This window comes from Aythya ferina (assembly GCF_964211825.1).
Source record: "Aythya ferina genome assembly, chromosome: 1".
Taxonomy (NCBI): Eukaryota; Metazoa; Chordata; class Aves; order Anseriformes; family Anatidae; genus Aythya; species Aythya ferina.
The window spans coordinates 97,224,894-97,239,535 of NC_140296.1; the positions used below are offsets into that span (position 1 = coordinate 97,224,894).

The 14,642-nt window shown below is 37.7% G+C and overlaps 1 protein-coding gene across 1 annotated transcript in view; it reads right to left on the minus strand.

The window, feature by feature from the left end:
• SAMSN1 (SAM domain, SH3 domain and nuclear localization signals 1) overlaps positions 1–3,671 on the minus strand; it is an 86,308-nt gene extending 82,637 nt beyond the window's left edge. The window contains exon 1 of the mRNA XM_084519771.1: positions 3,583–3,671. Within this exon, the coding sequence (XP_084375897.1) occupies positions 3,583–3,606 (24 nt within the window). The 5' untranslated portion in view covers positions 3,607–3,671. The remainder of the gene's footprint in view (positions 1–3,582) is intronic.
• Positions 3,672–14,642: the final 10,971 nt, after the last annotated feature.

Below are 14,642 nucleotides of genomic sequence, written 5' to 3' on the forward strand. Positions count from 1 at the left end.
ACATCTCTGTTAGTAAGTGAAATTATGGACAAGAACAATCTATGACACTGTAACATGATCATCTGCAGTCCCTGACTCACACTTGTCTTACAGTAACTAAAAGACATCCAAATGACTCAGCACAGTTCTTAAACCCCCATCAAGATGATCCTCAACAGGCAGGTTGCATGCAGCCACCTTGTTTTGGAAGGTTTGCTAGAAAAGGCCTAAGTTATTGCAACCTTAGGAGCCTCAATGTCTCGGTATGTTCCTGGATGTGTGTGTTGCAGTAGAGTTGCAGACTCTGTCTTTCTTGTGGGTCCAAGAGTATAGAAATAAGTAAAAGCTTGTAATTTTGGTTAACTGCACACCCTTGTTCAAAGATGTCCCCATCAAAGGTGAGCATTATGCTGCTTCCAGGAAGAATGCTCCCAAATCAGTAATATAAGCACACTGTCTCAGAAAACAAACAAACAAACAAACAAAAACACCCAGAAGAGGATTAATTGGAGGTGTTCCAGGTGAATTGTACTAACCACAGTGTATATAGTCTGCAGATTTGAGACTTAAGTCAGGAAAATAATATAGGGAAAAAATCTACCTCAGTTAAAGGACTAGATGTCTTAACAACATTTTCTTTCTTTGATTTGTAGGATGCTTCCATTTAGTAGGTAGGCTACCAAAATAGATGGTTTGAAGACTGCAATTGACACAGAAGCAGTGCTTGATTTGGTTACCTCTCCATATTGCTCTAAAACCAAACAGTATTGTTCTGATTTAAGCACCTGAAGTACAGTTAAGCACTGTAAAACAGAAAAGACACTGCAAATTTTGAGTGTAAGGCTGACATTTTAACATGTTATGTTTACAAAAGCAGAGACATTTATGCCTTAGGCCATTTTGTAAATGGAAAAATGGCACAAGGTTATGAAGGAAAGTCTGCAAATTTCCTGAGACCAAGGCAAAATTAATCTCATTTGAGAAAACAAATCATTATGAAGTTAACTGAGAACACAAAACACTGCTGGGGAAACACCCCATGCTGGAGCACTCATAGCAGGAGACAACAAGCCTCCAAAGCAGCAACAGGAATTATTCCAGTGTCAGCTATCTGCTTCCCAGGAAAGGGCAGAGCCCTGTCCAGGCTTCCAGAGACCTTACAACCTTCTTGTAACTTGACTGTCTTCAGCCTCCTTGTCACCAGTTGCTGGACTGTCTGTAACACTTGGTGGTTTCTCATGCTAAAGCCCATCTTAGTGATAAGGACAGTTCCAAAAGCAAACTCACAGAAACTCAAATCTGACAACAGAAACTGATGCTCCTTGAAGTACCACTTGTTCCACTGCTTTAAATCAGCCAGAAGTCTAGTTCCACCCTGTTTTCAAACACAATATTCTTGGCATTCCCTAAGATTATATCTCACTTTGTCCACTATGTTCAGTAAGGAAGAAAAGTATTTTTTGACCTATAAAACAGTGTATTTTAAAATATATGTTCATGCATATGCGCATGCACACACAAGCTCATTGCAGTGAATCTTCTTGGTCTATGTGAGGAAAATACTTCCATGAAAATACTATTTTTGGAAAGCTCTTTTAGTCTGCCAGTAGTCTAAGATTCTTCTATGGCTGCAGGTTCAATATTTACACCAGATGTTCACCTGGTATAAATTATTTCAATTCATCAGTGGTCATTTTACATCTGCAAATGAACTGGCTCCTCTGGTGCTTTTTAAAGAGCTTTTTACAGTCTAATTACTTCATATTATTTTTGACTTGCCTTTCTTGAAGAGAAAAACACACTCATATCTTTTTTACTAGTTCAACCACTGTGTTGCCGGCCTTTTCACAGCCACAGACTGAAAAGTAGCTAGTGTACATATCACTAGCTCATTTCCAAGCTAGACAATCTGATTACAGAAAGAAATTGCACTCTGTTGCATGCACATGGAGGAGTACACATGTCTCCGAGTTTAAGAAATACAGACCCATGCTAGTGACTTATGAATTATCTTTAGATCTCGATAACTTGTGAGAAGTTTTGCCAGCTGCTCAAAAGATTACCACAGTAGACAGAATGGCTGCTATGGAAAGCTTGTAATGAATGAAGGTTATCTTCTTAGCAGCAATCTTTAAACTGGACTAATTTCATTACAGAAACTGTCATGGCACTAGCTTTCACTTGCCTAAACCATCTATAATTACTGTAGTCATTATGTTTGTCACAGAAACTCTAGTTGATGCACACCCAGCATAACATAAAACTGCAACTTGACCTGCACTTGCCCACATGATCTATCCCCCATTCTGTCTAAAAGCTGATTTCTCAACTGTTACAATGCTCGACACCTTAAAAAGTGAACTACACAGAAAACAAGAAGCTGCCCCAATGAAACAATAAAAAATTGATAGAACAGTTATGTCCCCAAAGCCTGCAGAAACCAGTATTTTCAAGCTGTTACAGATTGTACCACAAAGCCATTGGTAACTTTGAACAAATTCACAGGTGTTCACAATAAACTGTGATCAAAAGTGTCACTGAATTCCCATTATATCATTTTTATGAGGGGACTCTTGTCACAAAATTCTGGTATATCATTGCATTTAACTTTAAGAACTCCAAAACTGCTTTTAATCCTCATGGTCTGGAAAGCACCAATACTCTGTGCTGAGATTAGCAACTAGCAACAATGGTTTACACAAAGCAGGTTCCCTATTTGAATTTGTATAAGTGCGGCTTGAATATTAATTTTTATTTTCTTTCTAAACATATGGGGAAAAGATACAAAACATCTGCACAAAAGATGAAAAAAATGAGCAAACAGATCTCCTTTGCTGTGTAAATACTGCAAATATACTCATCTAATTACTACTGCTAATACTGATCATTGGTATTGGCAGATGGTTAAGCTTTTAAAACAGAAATGGTTTCTATGGATTTCCTACCCTGATTTACCTGTTCATTCTGACCAGTAGTCTTAGGGCAAGGGAAAAGTAAAAAAAAAAAAAAAAAAAAAAGGAGAGAAAACAAACAAACACACAAATCAAACAACAAAAGAAAGAAAACCTGGAAAGGGTCTTAGATCAACTCTTCTGTCCTTCAGTAAATACAGTAAATATTGCCATATGATTGGGTTCACCCAGAGGACTATGTATTCATGCTTAGCTAATAGAAAATGCTGTAAAAGTTCTAGTAGATTTCCCAGACTCCTATAAAAGGAAATCAGACACTACTATCTCAAACAAAATAACTTTAAGCAAATTATAGCATACATATACTTAGTAATTTTAAGACACATATAAGATGTTTACTGTGCTGGCATCAAGTATCTAATGTTTAAATATACAGATTTTTGGAATAATCACAGAACATATACAGCACATTTGTAATATGCTTTTCACTTATTTTTACTGAATCAGGTTTTGTTAGGTATAATTTCTCATACATAAATTCTTTCCTCTATGCTAGAGAGAATCATTGTCATAACACAATCCTTGTACACTTGATGATACAACACCTTGAATATTTTCATTCCAAATACACCCACTGGTTCAGTTTATCAGCTCAGCAACCCAGTAAAGAAAAATGTGTATGCACACTTACCAGAGAAAAACAGAAAAGATTCATGTTGCTATTGAGATCCACTCCTGCACCCAAAAATTATGCTCCAAAGAACTCCCACTGCACAATGCAGCTCCTCCTTGCTCTCCCAGCTGTTTGTACATTTCTCCCTGCAGATTACTGCAAGATAAAATCCCTGCAATAATCCACTGGATTCAAAGCCCATTATCAAATGAGACAGGCTTTCTCAGGACAGTACAAACTGTTTTCTGAATTAATGAACAGTGTTTATAAACAAAACAAAAGCATGGTTTGAATGATTATGATGGGTTCAGGATATGCTCTCTTGTTGTTTCCATTTCATTTGTCATCTAATATAAATAAAATTATTTATGCTGAAGGCCACCAGAACATACAGCTTACCCCAAAGCAACTCTTCATATTTTGCTTGTATTTTCCAAAGAAGTAGATATTTTTGGAAAATACTTAATTTCTATACAGTTTAATTAGTTTACAAAATACAGTAGCTATTGTTGACTATATTTTGAATGGAAGCATCTTACTTAAGCACCTTGAAAAAGAAACCCATGTGCCGTAATCAAATTATAAAGAAAAATATATCACATTCTCTTTGGGGCTGTATACTAGTGAATAATTACCAAACCAGTACCTTACATGTTGACTGCTTGATGATGCAGATTAAGATTAAACCAAATTTGCTATCTGAAAATATGGCAAATTTGGAAATTAAAAAAATGTGAATACTCAAAGCTGATTCATGGGTTATAATGAAACTTTTCTGTATATACTTGCAGGCATGTGAGGGAAAATTAGTTAGAAATAAAACCAGTAGCCTATGTGACTAACTGGTATAAATCAACAAAATTCCATCAGCCCAAGGAATTCCCATGTATTTATTTGTTATGGAGTAGAACTAGAAGTTCTATTAGTCTGAAGAAGAAATAATGACATAGAGACTGTGAGTCTCAAATTGTTTCAGATTATAGTACACGTAAACTTAATCTGTTTTTGGAATAATGTTCCCTTGCAACCCACCTGTTAATTTCCCACAGCTGTAATGTGAACACTATGATATTTGGATATTTGAATGAGTAGTTGCTCAGAGACACAGTAGTTGCAAAGAGACACAAGCTGAAATTCCACCAAAATGGAGAGGTACTCTCATCTTGTGACCAAGAGCTCAATTTCCCTTTTCTGGGCATAGGGATTTATATTAGTAAATATCAAGTATCTCTTTTATTGCTTATACTTGTGACTACTTCAGTTTGTGGAAGTCATTTTGCAGTCTGATTCTGCACCCCCGGTGAATTGAAAACCTCTGATTTTGGCAGGATAATTTCATTTTAATATAACTTATTTTGTACTCTGAACAAAACACAAGCAAGCCTCACAAAAAGACACTCAGACAAACTCCAGAGGACAGATAAGATTCGTAACATGAAAAAGAGAAGAACTGCAGTTTGTGATTTCCCTATTTTCGTTGATGTATATTAAAGTCTATAAAAGACTTGAAGGCTTTTCCCAGGCCTCCTTTTTAGCTATAATTTCATGTTGGTATCACATGTTAGAGAAAAAAAATGGTTTGGCTATGAAGAACTTCATGAAAATAGTTATAGATAAACCAATTACACTGGGGGCTTCTCATTTACTCTTACTACAAACTTGAGGAACACTAGCAGATTTTGTCAACTACCACCTAGTGACAATTTCCTAACAAGATTATGCACAAATAGACATATGAGAGACCTCACTTACCACAGATGGGCTTGCATTTGGTTTGTGGCTCACTCAGTAGTTTCCTCTTCAGGGACAAATTTTGATCCTTTCTGTGCCTTAGGTTCTCCAGCTGGAAAAAATGAAATAAACACAAACCTCATAGTACTATGAAAGTAATGATGAAAAGTACCCTAGCCCAACTATGACTTTTTTTTTTCTTTTTTTAATGCATATAGCAATAGCTATCTATAAAACTCTAAGAAAACTAAAAAACTGGTAACATGACAAGATATACAAAGGAATCGAAACCTAAGTAATTCAGGGGGATGCATTTTGTATTCAGACTGGTTTAATTTCTGGATTTTTTTTTTTTCTAAACATATTTACTCTCAAACCCCTGGGAGGAAGTTTACTCATTTTATACCACAAATCTGTAAGGTAGGTGTAGCTAAGGAAGCATGGATCTTATACTGAGCTATTCAGTTTACATTTTGCTTATATGTTCAGACACACAGAAAAGAGGATAGTTGAAGACCAAAAACCAATTTAAAACATAAAAAAAACACCTGTAAACCGCCTGCTTACAGGCATACGCATATGTGGAAAGTGACTATATAGCAAGGCAAAAATGCAGAGCTGTACAATATAACCTTTTATGAAGAGAGATAAATGCTCATCTGCTAACTTTCTAAGGCATTGTGCCAACTCCTGTTTTAGTTGTTCTTGCTTCACCATTTGGACAGGTGCAATTCATCACATTGAGGTTGAAATCTTGTGAGTTAAGCACTACTAGTCCACCAAAGCAAAATGTGAAAAACAGAGGCATGCTTTTCTCAAATACAGAGCTGAAGATTGAAACTGGGAGTGATACGGGTTTAAACCTTGTGAACATGCCTCCTGAATGCATGTCCCAGGTGGCTTGTCTTCTTTCATTCTCCAAAAGGCAGACCTCCAGCATTCAATTGCTCTCATTTCATATCCTGGTGCATTAGTCCTTCAGTTTCCAGCTGTATCAGTTATTTCTGTATATCTATACTGAAGACACTGCAGCATTTGTGAAAGTTCTTCCAGTAAGGTATAAAATATCCACTTCAGATATCCTGATTGAGAAGCAAAGTTAACCCACTCTGATTTCCATTCTGCTTTACACATAGTAGCTTTCAATAAGGACTTCAAGCAGGATCCCAAAGGACAGCTACAGATAGTCTAGATATGAGCTACTAAGACTCTAAGACTAAAGACTGCAGACTTGCTATTAAACATTTTTTAATACGCAGAATATTAAGACTCCTCTTATGAAAAGTTAGCATTGTGGACCTCTACTAATTCAATGTTATAGCCATCTGTACAGGTCAAATTGATACTTCTAAACCACAGATGACCTTACCCATCAGGTTCCAGTCCTAGACTAATGGATAAATTATCAACTGTGAGGAAGCCCCTAATATAATAATTAATATAAGATGCAATAGCTTATAATTGGTTGGTCAGGATGAATCATATAAACAAAAACTCAGCAAGAGTTCTTAATGACACTTTATATCACAGCTCTTTGTGTAAAGAATTTGAGCTATAAAAAGAAAAAATATATAGTAAATAAAAAGAACAACATTGAAGGTAAATTCAGTGTTGTGACATCTATGCACATTTTATCTGACGTAAACAGAGCAATTTCCTGCAACAGCATCACAGCAGAGAATCAAAAGCATGTTGTGAGAAGGGTAGGCAAATAAGTTTTACCAAACATGAAGCAGTTGAAACCTTGATTTTCTAACTCTAATCTTGCACTACTGTTAGCATTTAATCTCTGTGTTCATTGCTACATGGTTTCTACATACCTGGGTTCTATATCTGTGCAAATTGTTCAGACACCATTAAAAAGAAAAAAACGCCCACAAATTGAGGCTTTCATATATTGAGGTTTCTATTCCTAAACAATGAAAAGACTGCATAGCTGAGATCTCTAGGCATTCTTGGGCTCTTCAGAAGGCTGGATTTCAGGCTATTCACAGTAAGTGGCAATGTATAATCTAGCTTGGTTTACTGCAGCCAAGTTCAAGCCATGATTCAGGTACTTGTAATTCAGTCTTTGCTGCAGGCTCACAGACCTATGCTAGTCATTCTACTGGTGCAGCTTCATCTGTCACAGTGAAAACTCACCAGCAGAACAGTGTGACTCATAGATGAGTGACTCTGAGTTCTCTGGCTAACTGGACAAACAAATATATACTCAACAATTTTAAACACAGTAGTTAATTACTACTTACATTTGAGTAAAGCTGGAATGAATACTTACCCTCTTTTCTTCCCCCCTTTTTTTCCCTCCTATAGCACAACTATCCTTAATGAAAATGTGTCTGCTTCTCTGATCATCTGTCATATGAGCATGTCCATAAAGATTTAAAACTAACAGCAACAATGCTATTGTCTGATAAGGTATGAATGTTAAATATGTAAATAATCATATGGTGAGCAGTCACTTTTCTCTATTATCTCCACATAAGAAGCTGAATTATTACTTCATCATGAGCTTAAAGTAAGTGTAGTGCATTACTACAGTGCTCTAGAGGCTATGCTGGTAGAAACTGGGAGATTCAGAAATTATGAGTCAGTTAAAGGCTTTCTCTTGGCTCTCCCATTTCTTTGGAAAGGGATTGTGTGTCTACTTTCAGGAAGTGCCTACTCAATATGTTCCATATTCTCTAACATATGAGGGCAACCTTGTGTTGGCACAATGGATAAACCCCCTGTCTTATTTCACCTCCTGTTCACTTTCAATAAGCAGATGACAAAGCAGTTCTGTGCAGAATGTTTTTCTCGTTGACCCACTACCCATGGTGAGTGCTCTTTGACAGGCCACTATTTGATCTTAGGAAAGTGCTATGATTAAAAAAGTTTAACAATTGCTGTCATGAACATCTCCTGAAGATACCACAGATGGTAGAAAGCTCCAGCTCCATTTCAGACCACAAACATATCAGAAGCTGTAAGAGCTACTAACAGTTGATGTTCCAGAATCAAATGTTCCAATCACTGGTTCTAAATTACATAGTTTGGAAAGGAACCATGAAGTACTAACTAAAAATCTGATTCTTTAAACGTTATTGATTATTTTTTTTTTTTACAATCTCCTTCAAGTTAGAGACAGTTTCTTCATTTCCACCTTTTACATTCAGCAAGTAATTAAATTTGGTAAGGAAAAAGCTTCACAATTATCCCTACCTCTGCCAAATTGCAGTACTCCCCTTCTCCTTTGAAGAGACAATTTTACAGATGCAATGATTGATCCAATACAGTAGCTTTTACATATTTGCAATGAAGATCGGCAACACTGTTTAGCTTCGTTAAAGACTGTTTTAAACCCACTCAGCACAAATAGCCATAACATTTACTTCAGCTCAGAAAATCAAGAAAATAAAGACACAAAGAGCCAATATCCTATAACTCATAATCAAAAAGGCAAGTTAAACACTTTCACAATTTCCAGAATCCCACTACAGGTCTGTGTCTATTAAAGTCACTGGAAAAATTCCCATTAAATTCAGTGCAATCAGAATTTCATGCACCTTCTCCTGCTAACAGATCACATTATCACATTTAGTCACATCATAAAAGCACATGGTATTTCCCATGCAATTCGTAACATTCAGTCATGCTTTGAAGCCAACATTGCTTTCTGGATAAACAATCAGATTGTTCTTTCCCTTGTCCCAGAAGACTTACTTTTTTTTTTTTTTTTTTTTTTCAGAGCAGATATATTTTAATCAAAGGAAAAAAGGTATTACTGTTCTAGAAAGGAAACATCTATTTCCTAAATGGGAGGGCCAAATTCTATGCTCCATAATTTTACTGAAACTCCATGAAACAGGTCCACACATTCTATATTGCTACCTAGAAATATATTGCAGTTTAGAGGGAAAACTTCTAACTTCTCTCATCAGGCCAATTTATATATTGCCAGACAAAACTGATGTCTACTGTGAATTATGGGTATAGGAGTCATTATCTTTCAGGAGCACCTTGAAAACGAGATGTCTAATCTCAATAATGTAAGTTTCCTGGTTAAATAAATCCCCTGTGCTTAGTAATTCTATGCATTTATAGAAGAGATGTCAACCCTCTACCTCCTTAGACCTTAAAAAACATTTTAAAGCCTCAAGGGGATTTGAATCCTCACTAAACAGAATTGATTTCTGTACTTACTACTTAGTATTCTTAATCACACAGTTCATGCATTTTGTTATGTAATGGGCTGGGAAACTCAAAGAACCAGACTGTTTTGCAAACATTTGTCTTCCCATCACCCTGTATTCCATTTATTTTTGATGTTTTTGTTGTTGCTGGTGCTGTTTTATTTTTTCTTTAATAACAAGATGACAGTCACATTAAGCACACCCTGCCTGCAATGGCTCCAAAAAATTAACATTTCCCTCTGAGTCTGTAGCCACCCAGGCCCTGTGTGAGCATTTAAGAACACAACTTTGAAAGGCCAGTAGAGGTTTTTCCCATCCACTCTGCAAGAAAGATTGCCTTGCCACTTTTGCCTATGAGAATTTAGGTTAAGGACTTTAGTCATTCCTTGAGGGACTGATCCAAAGCTTAATGAAGCCAAAAGGAATACATCTATTGATCTGAGCACTTCTGGTAACTTTACTCAGAGCTCCTCTACTAATTATGAGGTACATGCTAAGGTGGGTACAGCCTGAGGACAGTCATTCTAACCTAACTTGCACCCACGCCCTGCAGCCATAGCCACACGCTTCTGCTCCCATGAACTTCCTTAAATCCAGGTGATACCCACAGGTAGCTGTTGACAGCCCCAAGCTCCAAGTGAAATAGAAAAGAGCCAGCTGGCTCACACAGCCAACTGCACCTAGATAAGTAGCCTCTGAAGAGAACATAATATTTTGTCTGTACCACCATTTCATCTGCAGTTTTCAGGCCTGGAGCTGGTTCGTAGCCAGCCAATTCCGACTTGCATCTGCCTATACCTGTAGACACAACATCAGATGTAAAATCTTCTGTCCTTCAGGAGTCTACACTGAGACTCTTCGGTCTTGTCTCTCTACACACATTCAGACAAATCAGGAGGAATTCACTGGAACCCAATGAAACCACTGTAGCATCTACAGAGAAAAACTAAAGACTAATTTTGTTGATGAGCTCCTACCATGTGTTTTAATTTTCATGTTTGCATGAGTCTAACCTTGTTGAAAATCATAATTAGAGACTCAGAAATTTCCCATTCAGTTTACAGATATCTCGTGGCTCCTTAGCTGATTGAGATACGTATCTGCTGCCAGTAGCCCATTCTCTTGCACATCATTCCAAAAAAAAAAAAAAACAAAACCAACCAAACAAACAAAAAAAACCTGCTGTACAAGCAGCACATTTTGATCACACTGGCTCTAAGTTTGGTTCAATATTTATTTATTCAATATATATTTATTTATTCTTCTTTTACGCAGACATGACCAGCAATCCAAACAAGTTATATTTTAAAGGCTATGCAGTTGTTAGTGTTAAACAAAGCTTTTCTCTTAGACTCTGCAACTTAGGTTTCGATCTGTACTTAGTAAAATATAGTGATAAAACCTAATGCTCTAAACCAGTTATGAAGTGTGAGTACAAATGCATTCAGGAAATACAAAATTTGCTTAAATCAAAATGGTCCAAACACTTCAGGACTGTAAATACAGCCATGAGCTGGAATCAACCACATGAAATTGCTCATGTTGCAGCAAGGAATAAATGCTGCTACACAGAGCATTTCTCCCCACTTTATCCTTTTGCATTGCATTAACAGCTACCCAGTTTGGACAGACCATTTGTATTCTTTGGAAGTTAATCTGAACAGATCCTTAGTTGACAGACATTAGTAGAGCTTCATATTTTTCAAGTGAGTTATGTCAACTCATCCAATGTCACCAAACAGTTACAACTGTGCAGCTAATTTTTACAACAGTGCTGTTTTTTTACAGACAAGGATACATCAACTGATGCAATGGCAATTTGAGCTGTTTACATCCTTGTGCATGTGATTTGCTGAGCCTCCAGCTTGCAGCATCCTTGGTTTTGACTGTCCATGACCCTGTTATACTGTCTTATTTCCTCTCCATGTGTTATAGCACTTTCTTTCATTTCTACAAACATATTGTGCCATGCGAGAGACGAACTCTATTTGCCACTTAGGGCCCCTTTAAAAACAAGTGGCAGCCTTCATGCCTTGTGGCAATTCACACCTTCATGTTCCTGCAAAATATGCCCTGTCTGTACCCAGTATTGGATAAATTACTGCCATTTATTAAAGTAATTGAATATGCAGAAGAGGCTGATGTTAAGGGGAAGAAGTCTGTACACTGCCATCAGGATATGTTGCAGGAACAACACATAGGATATCAGTGTGTTCTAAAATATTTGGGGAAAACAAAATTTAAATTTGATTATCACATGCCAGTAAAAAAATTGTATCTGCTACACACTGTCCTCACTAGTCACATTAAAACCAGACTTATCCAGTAGGAACTGTAGATGCCATCTGCATCCCTAGAATAACCTTGGCAGCATATCAGCATATATTCACTTCTGTGGAGAACAGCCTTCCTTGCTGTAGCTGAGCCCTCATGGTACCTCAGACTGCCAAATTGTCTCAGAACTAGTAACTGGATATTATTACTCACTTAAATCCATTCTAGTTAAACAATATACTTGGAGTTGGCAAGGTTGAGTAGGTAACCTTCCACCCCCCCCATCCCTCCATGACAATTCAGTAGAATATGATTACCTCAGGCAACCCACCAAGAACCTAAGATGGATAACATGAAAAAAGGAACATACGTGAAAAAACAGTCTAGAAAGACTTGTTTAGGTATTTCACTGTTGTTCTGCTTTAGGTAGAGCATGGTCTTCCAGCAGGAGAATGAGTTATCATCTTAACAAATTACAGGTGGATTGAGAGGGGAAAGAGCAGTGCACAGCAATGTTTCTGTATTTGCATAGGAACTTCCACCTTGCTATACTAACTTTTTAAACTGATGAGAGAAAAAAACAATCAAGACATTTCTTGAATAAGACTGGCATCTAGAGATCTGCAAAAAAGGGTACATGCAACAGATACAGTTATAGATCAAAGTCTTGTACATCAAAGAGTGACCCAGCCCCCTGTGACTCTCCCTGCTATTTTATCATTCAAATTCTTCAAAGCAGGAGTCAATGGAATAGATGACATTTTGATCCTGGATAACCATGGAACAGCCAAAATTTTCCCCTAACTCTATTCAATCCAGATGTGGTTCAACAACCTGTTACTCTAACAATGCACACACAAAAAAAAACCACCACTGCTATATGCAGAAATAATCACAGAATCACAGAATCACAGAATTTTCTAGGTTGGAAGAGACCTCAAGGTCATCGAGTCCAACCTCCAACCTAACGCTAACAGCCCTCCACTAAACCATATCCCTAAGCTCTACATCTAAACATCTTTTAAAGACTTCCAGGGATGGTGACTCCACCACTTCCCTGGGCAGCCTGTTCCAGTGCCTCACAACCCTTTCAGTGAAGAAGTTCTTCCTAACATCTAACCTAAAACTCCCCTGGCTCAACTTAAGCCCATTCCCCCTCGTCCTGTCACCAGGCACGTGGGAGAACAGGCCAACCCCCACCTCGCTACAGCCTCCCTTGAGGTACCTGTAGAGAGCGATAAGGTCGCCCCTGAGCCTCCTCTTCTCCAGGCTGAACAAGCCCAGCTCCCTCAGCCGCTCCTCGTAGGACTTGTTCTCCAGGCCCCTCACCAGCTTTGTCGCCCTTCTCTGCACCCGCTCAAGCACCTCGATGTCCTTCTTGTAGCGAGGGGCCCAAAACTGATGTTCGCAAATAAGCTACAGATGTCCACCAGGAATGGATTAGTGAATCACACACACTGTTTAGTGCTACAGAAGCATTTTTACCCAGTATACTCATAGTATATAGCTAGGACTTCAAAGCTGGCTCTGCTAGATGTACATTCCTACCTTCATCATAGGCACTTGCATGGTACCTTTATTCCCACATTCAAAACATAACAACATTTAACATAGTTATCCTTTGAACATCCCTATGACAAGAAAAGTGGTGTTATTCCCATGTTATCACACAGTTGGGCGTATTGTCTGTATCAGTAAAAGAAATAATCAGCTATATGTAATCTATTGCTCACTGATGGTGAGATGTCTGAATCCAAAATACTGATTTTTAAATCTGCAGTTTAAAGTGCTTCCTCATTCTTCAGGTGCTTAAAGATACTTAGAAAATTAATATTTCTCTGTGAAGAAGTCCAGACACTGTATAAGTCTTAACATTATTGAGCAGCTAGACAGCTATTCTACATTTTGATTAAATCAGGACCTGTAATTTGCATCTTGTTCGTATGTTAACTCAGTGATTAATCTGATTGTTGTCCTCAGAGCAAACAAACCAAACAAGCTTTGTAAAGAATAAGACAAATGGACTGGATGGGACTTTCCCCTCCTGCTGCTTCTTACCTGTCAGCCCACTGGCTGCAGCCCAGAAATGGCAGCACCCTTTCTCACTAGGGGCATTAGGGTTCAAATTTACTTCATAGTTTCTGTTCTTCTCTTCTGTGTGATTTCTCCAGCCACTAGGTGAGAGACTTGTCTGAACTGGGTTTCTCCTACTTCAGACTCTTAAATTATCTGTTCTACTTTATAACTACTAATTAGACCTGTTCAACTAAAGGGTGTGTGTGTGAGTGCATATGTGTGCATATGTTTGCGTAGGTCTCTGGCCTGGTTGTTAGACCAGTTACTTGACAAGGGATACAATTGAATTCTCCAGGTCCAGCTCCAATAATCATTGAATATTAATCTAGTGGGACTGGTTGTAGGTGTTCAGGCAAGAAGTTTGCAGGAGACTGTCAGGATGAGGAAGGAGACATTTTGTAAAGACAGTGGGAGGGCCAAATGCAATGAGCTGATTACTAGTAACTTGCTGCTGTGCATAGTTGTGTGCAGCATTATCCACAGGCAAGCCAGAACATTTTGTCAACAGCATCTCGCTGTAAAAAAAAAAAAAAAAAAAAAAAAAAAAAAAAAAAAGTAAAAAAGTCACATGGATATGGGGAATCTTATTTAAGAGCAAATGATAATATGTGAAAATTGAGTAGGAGAGGATAAATGTGCATGCATATGTCCCAGCCCAGAGCTGTAAAATGCTACGGCTACTAAAAGTGGTGTTATCCACAGCCACAGCTCTGCTGGGTGTCAGTTTACACTTACTTAAAGAAGGCATATTATTTATCCCACAAACAGCAACTGAGGCATAATATGCTATTAAGGGATTAGATAGTCAAAAAGAAAAAGCAC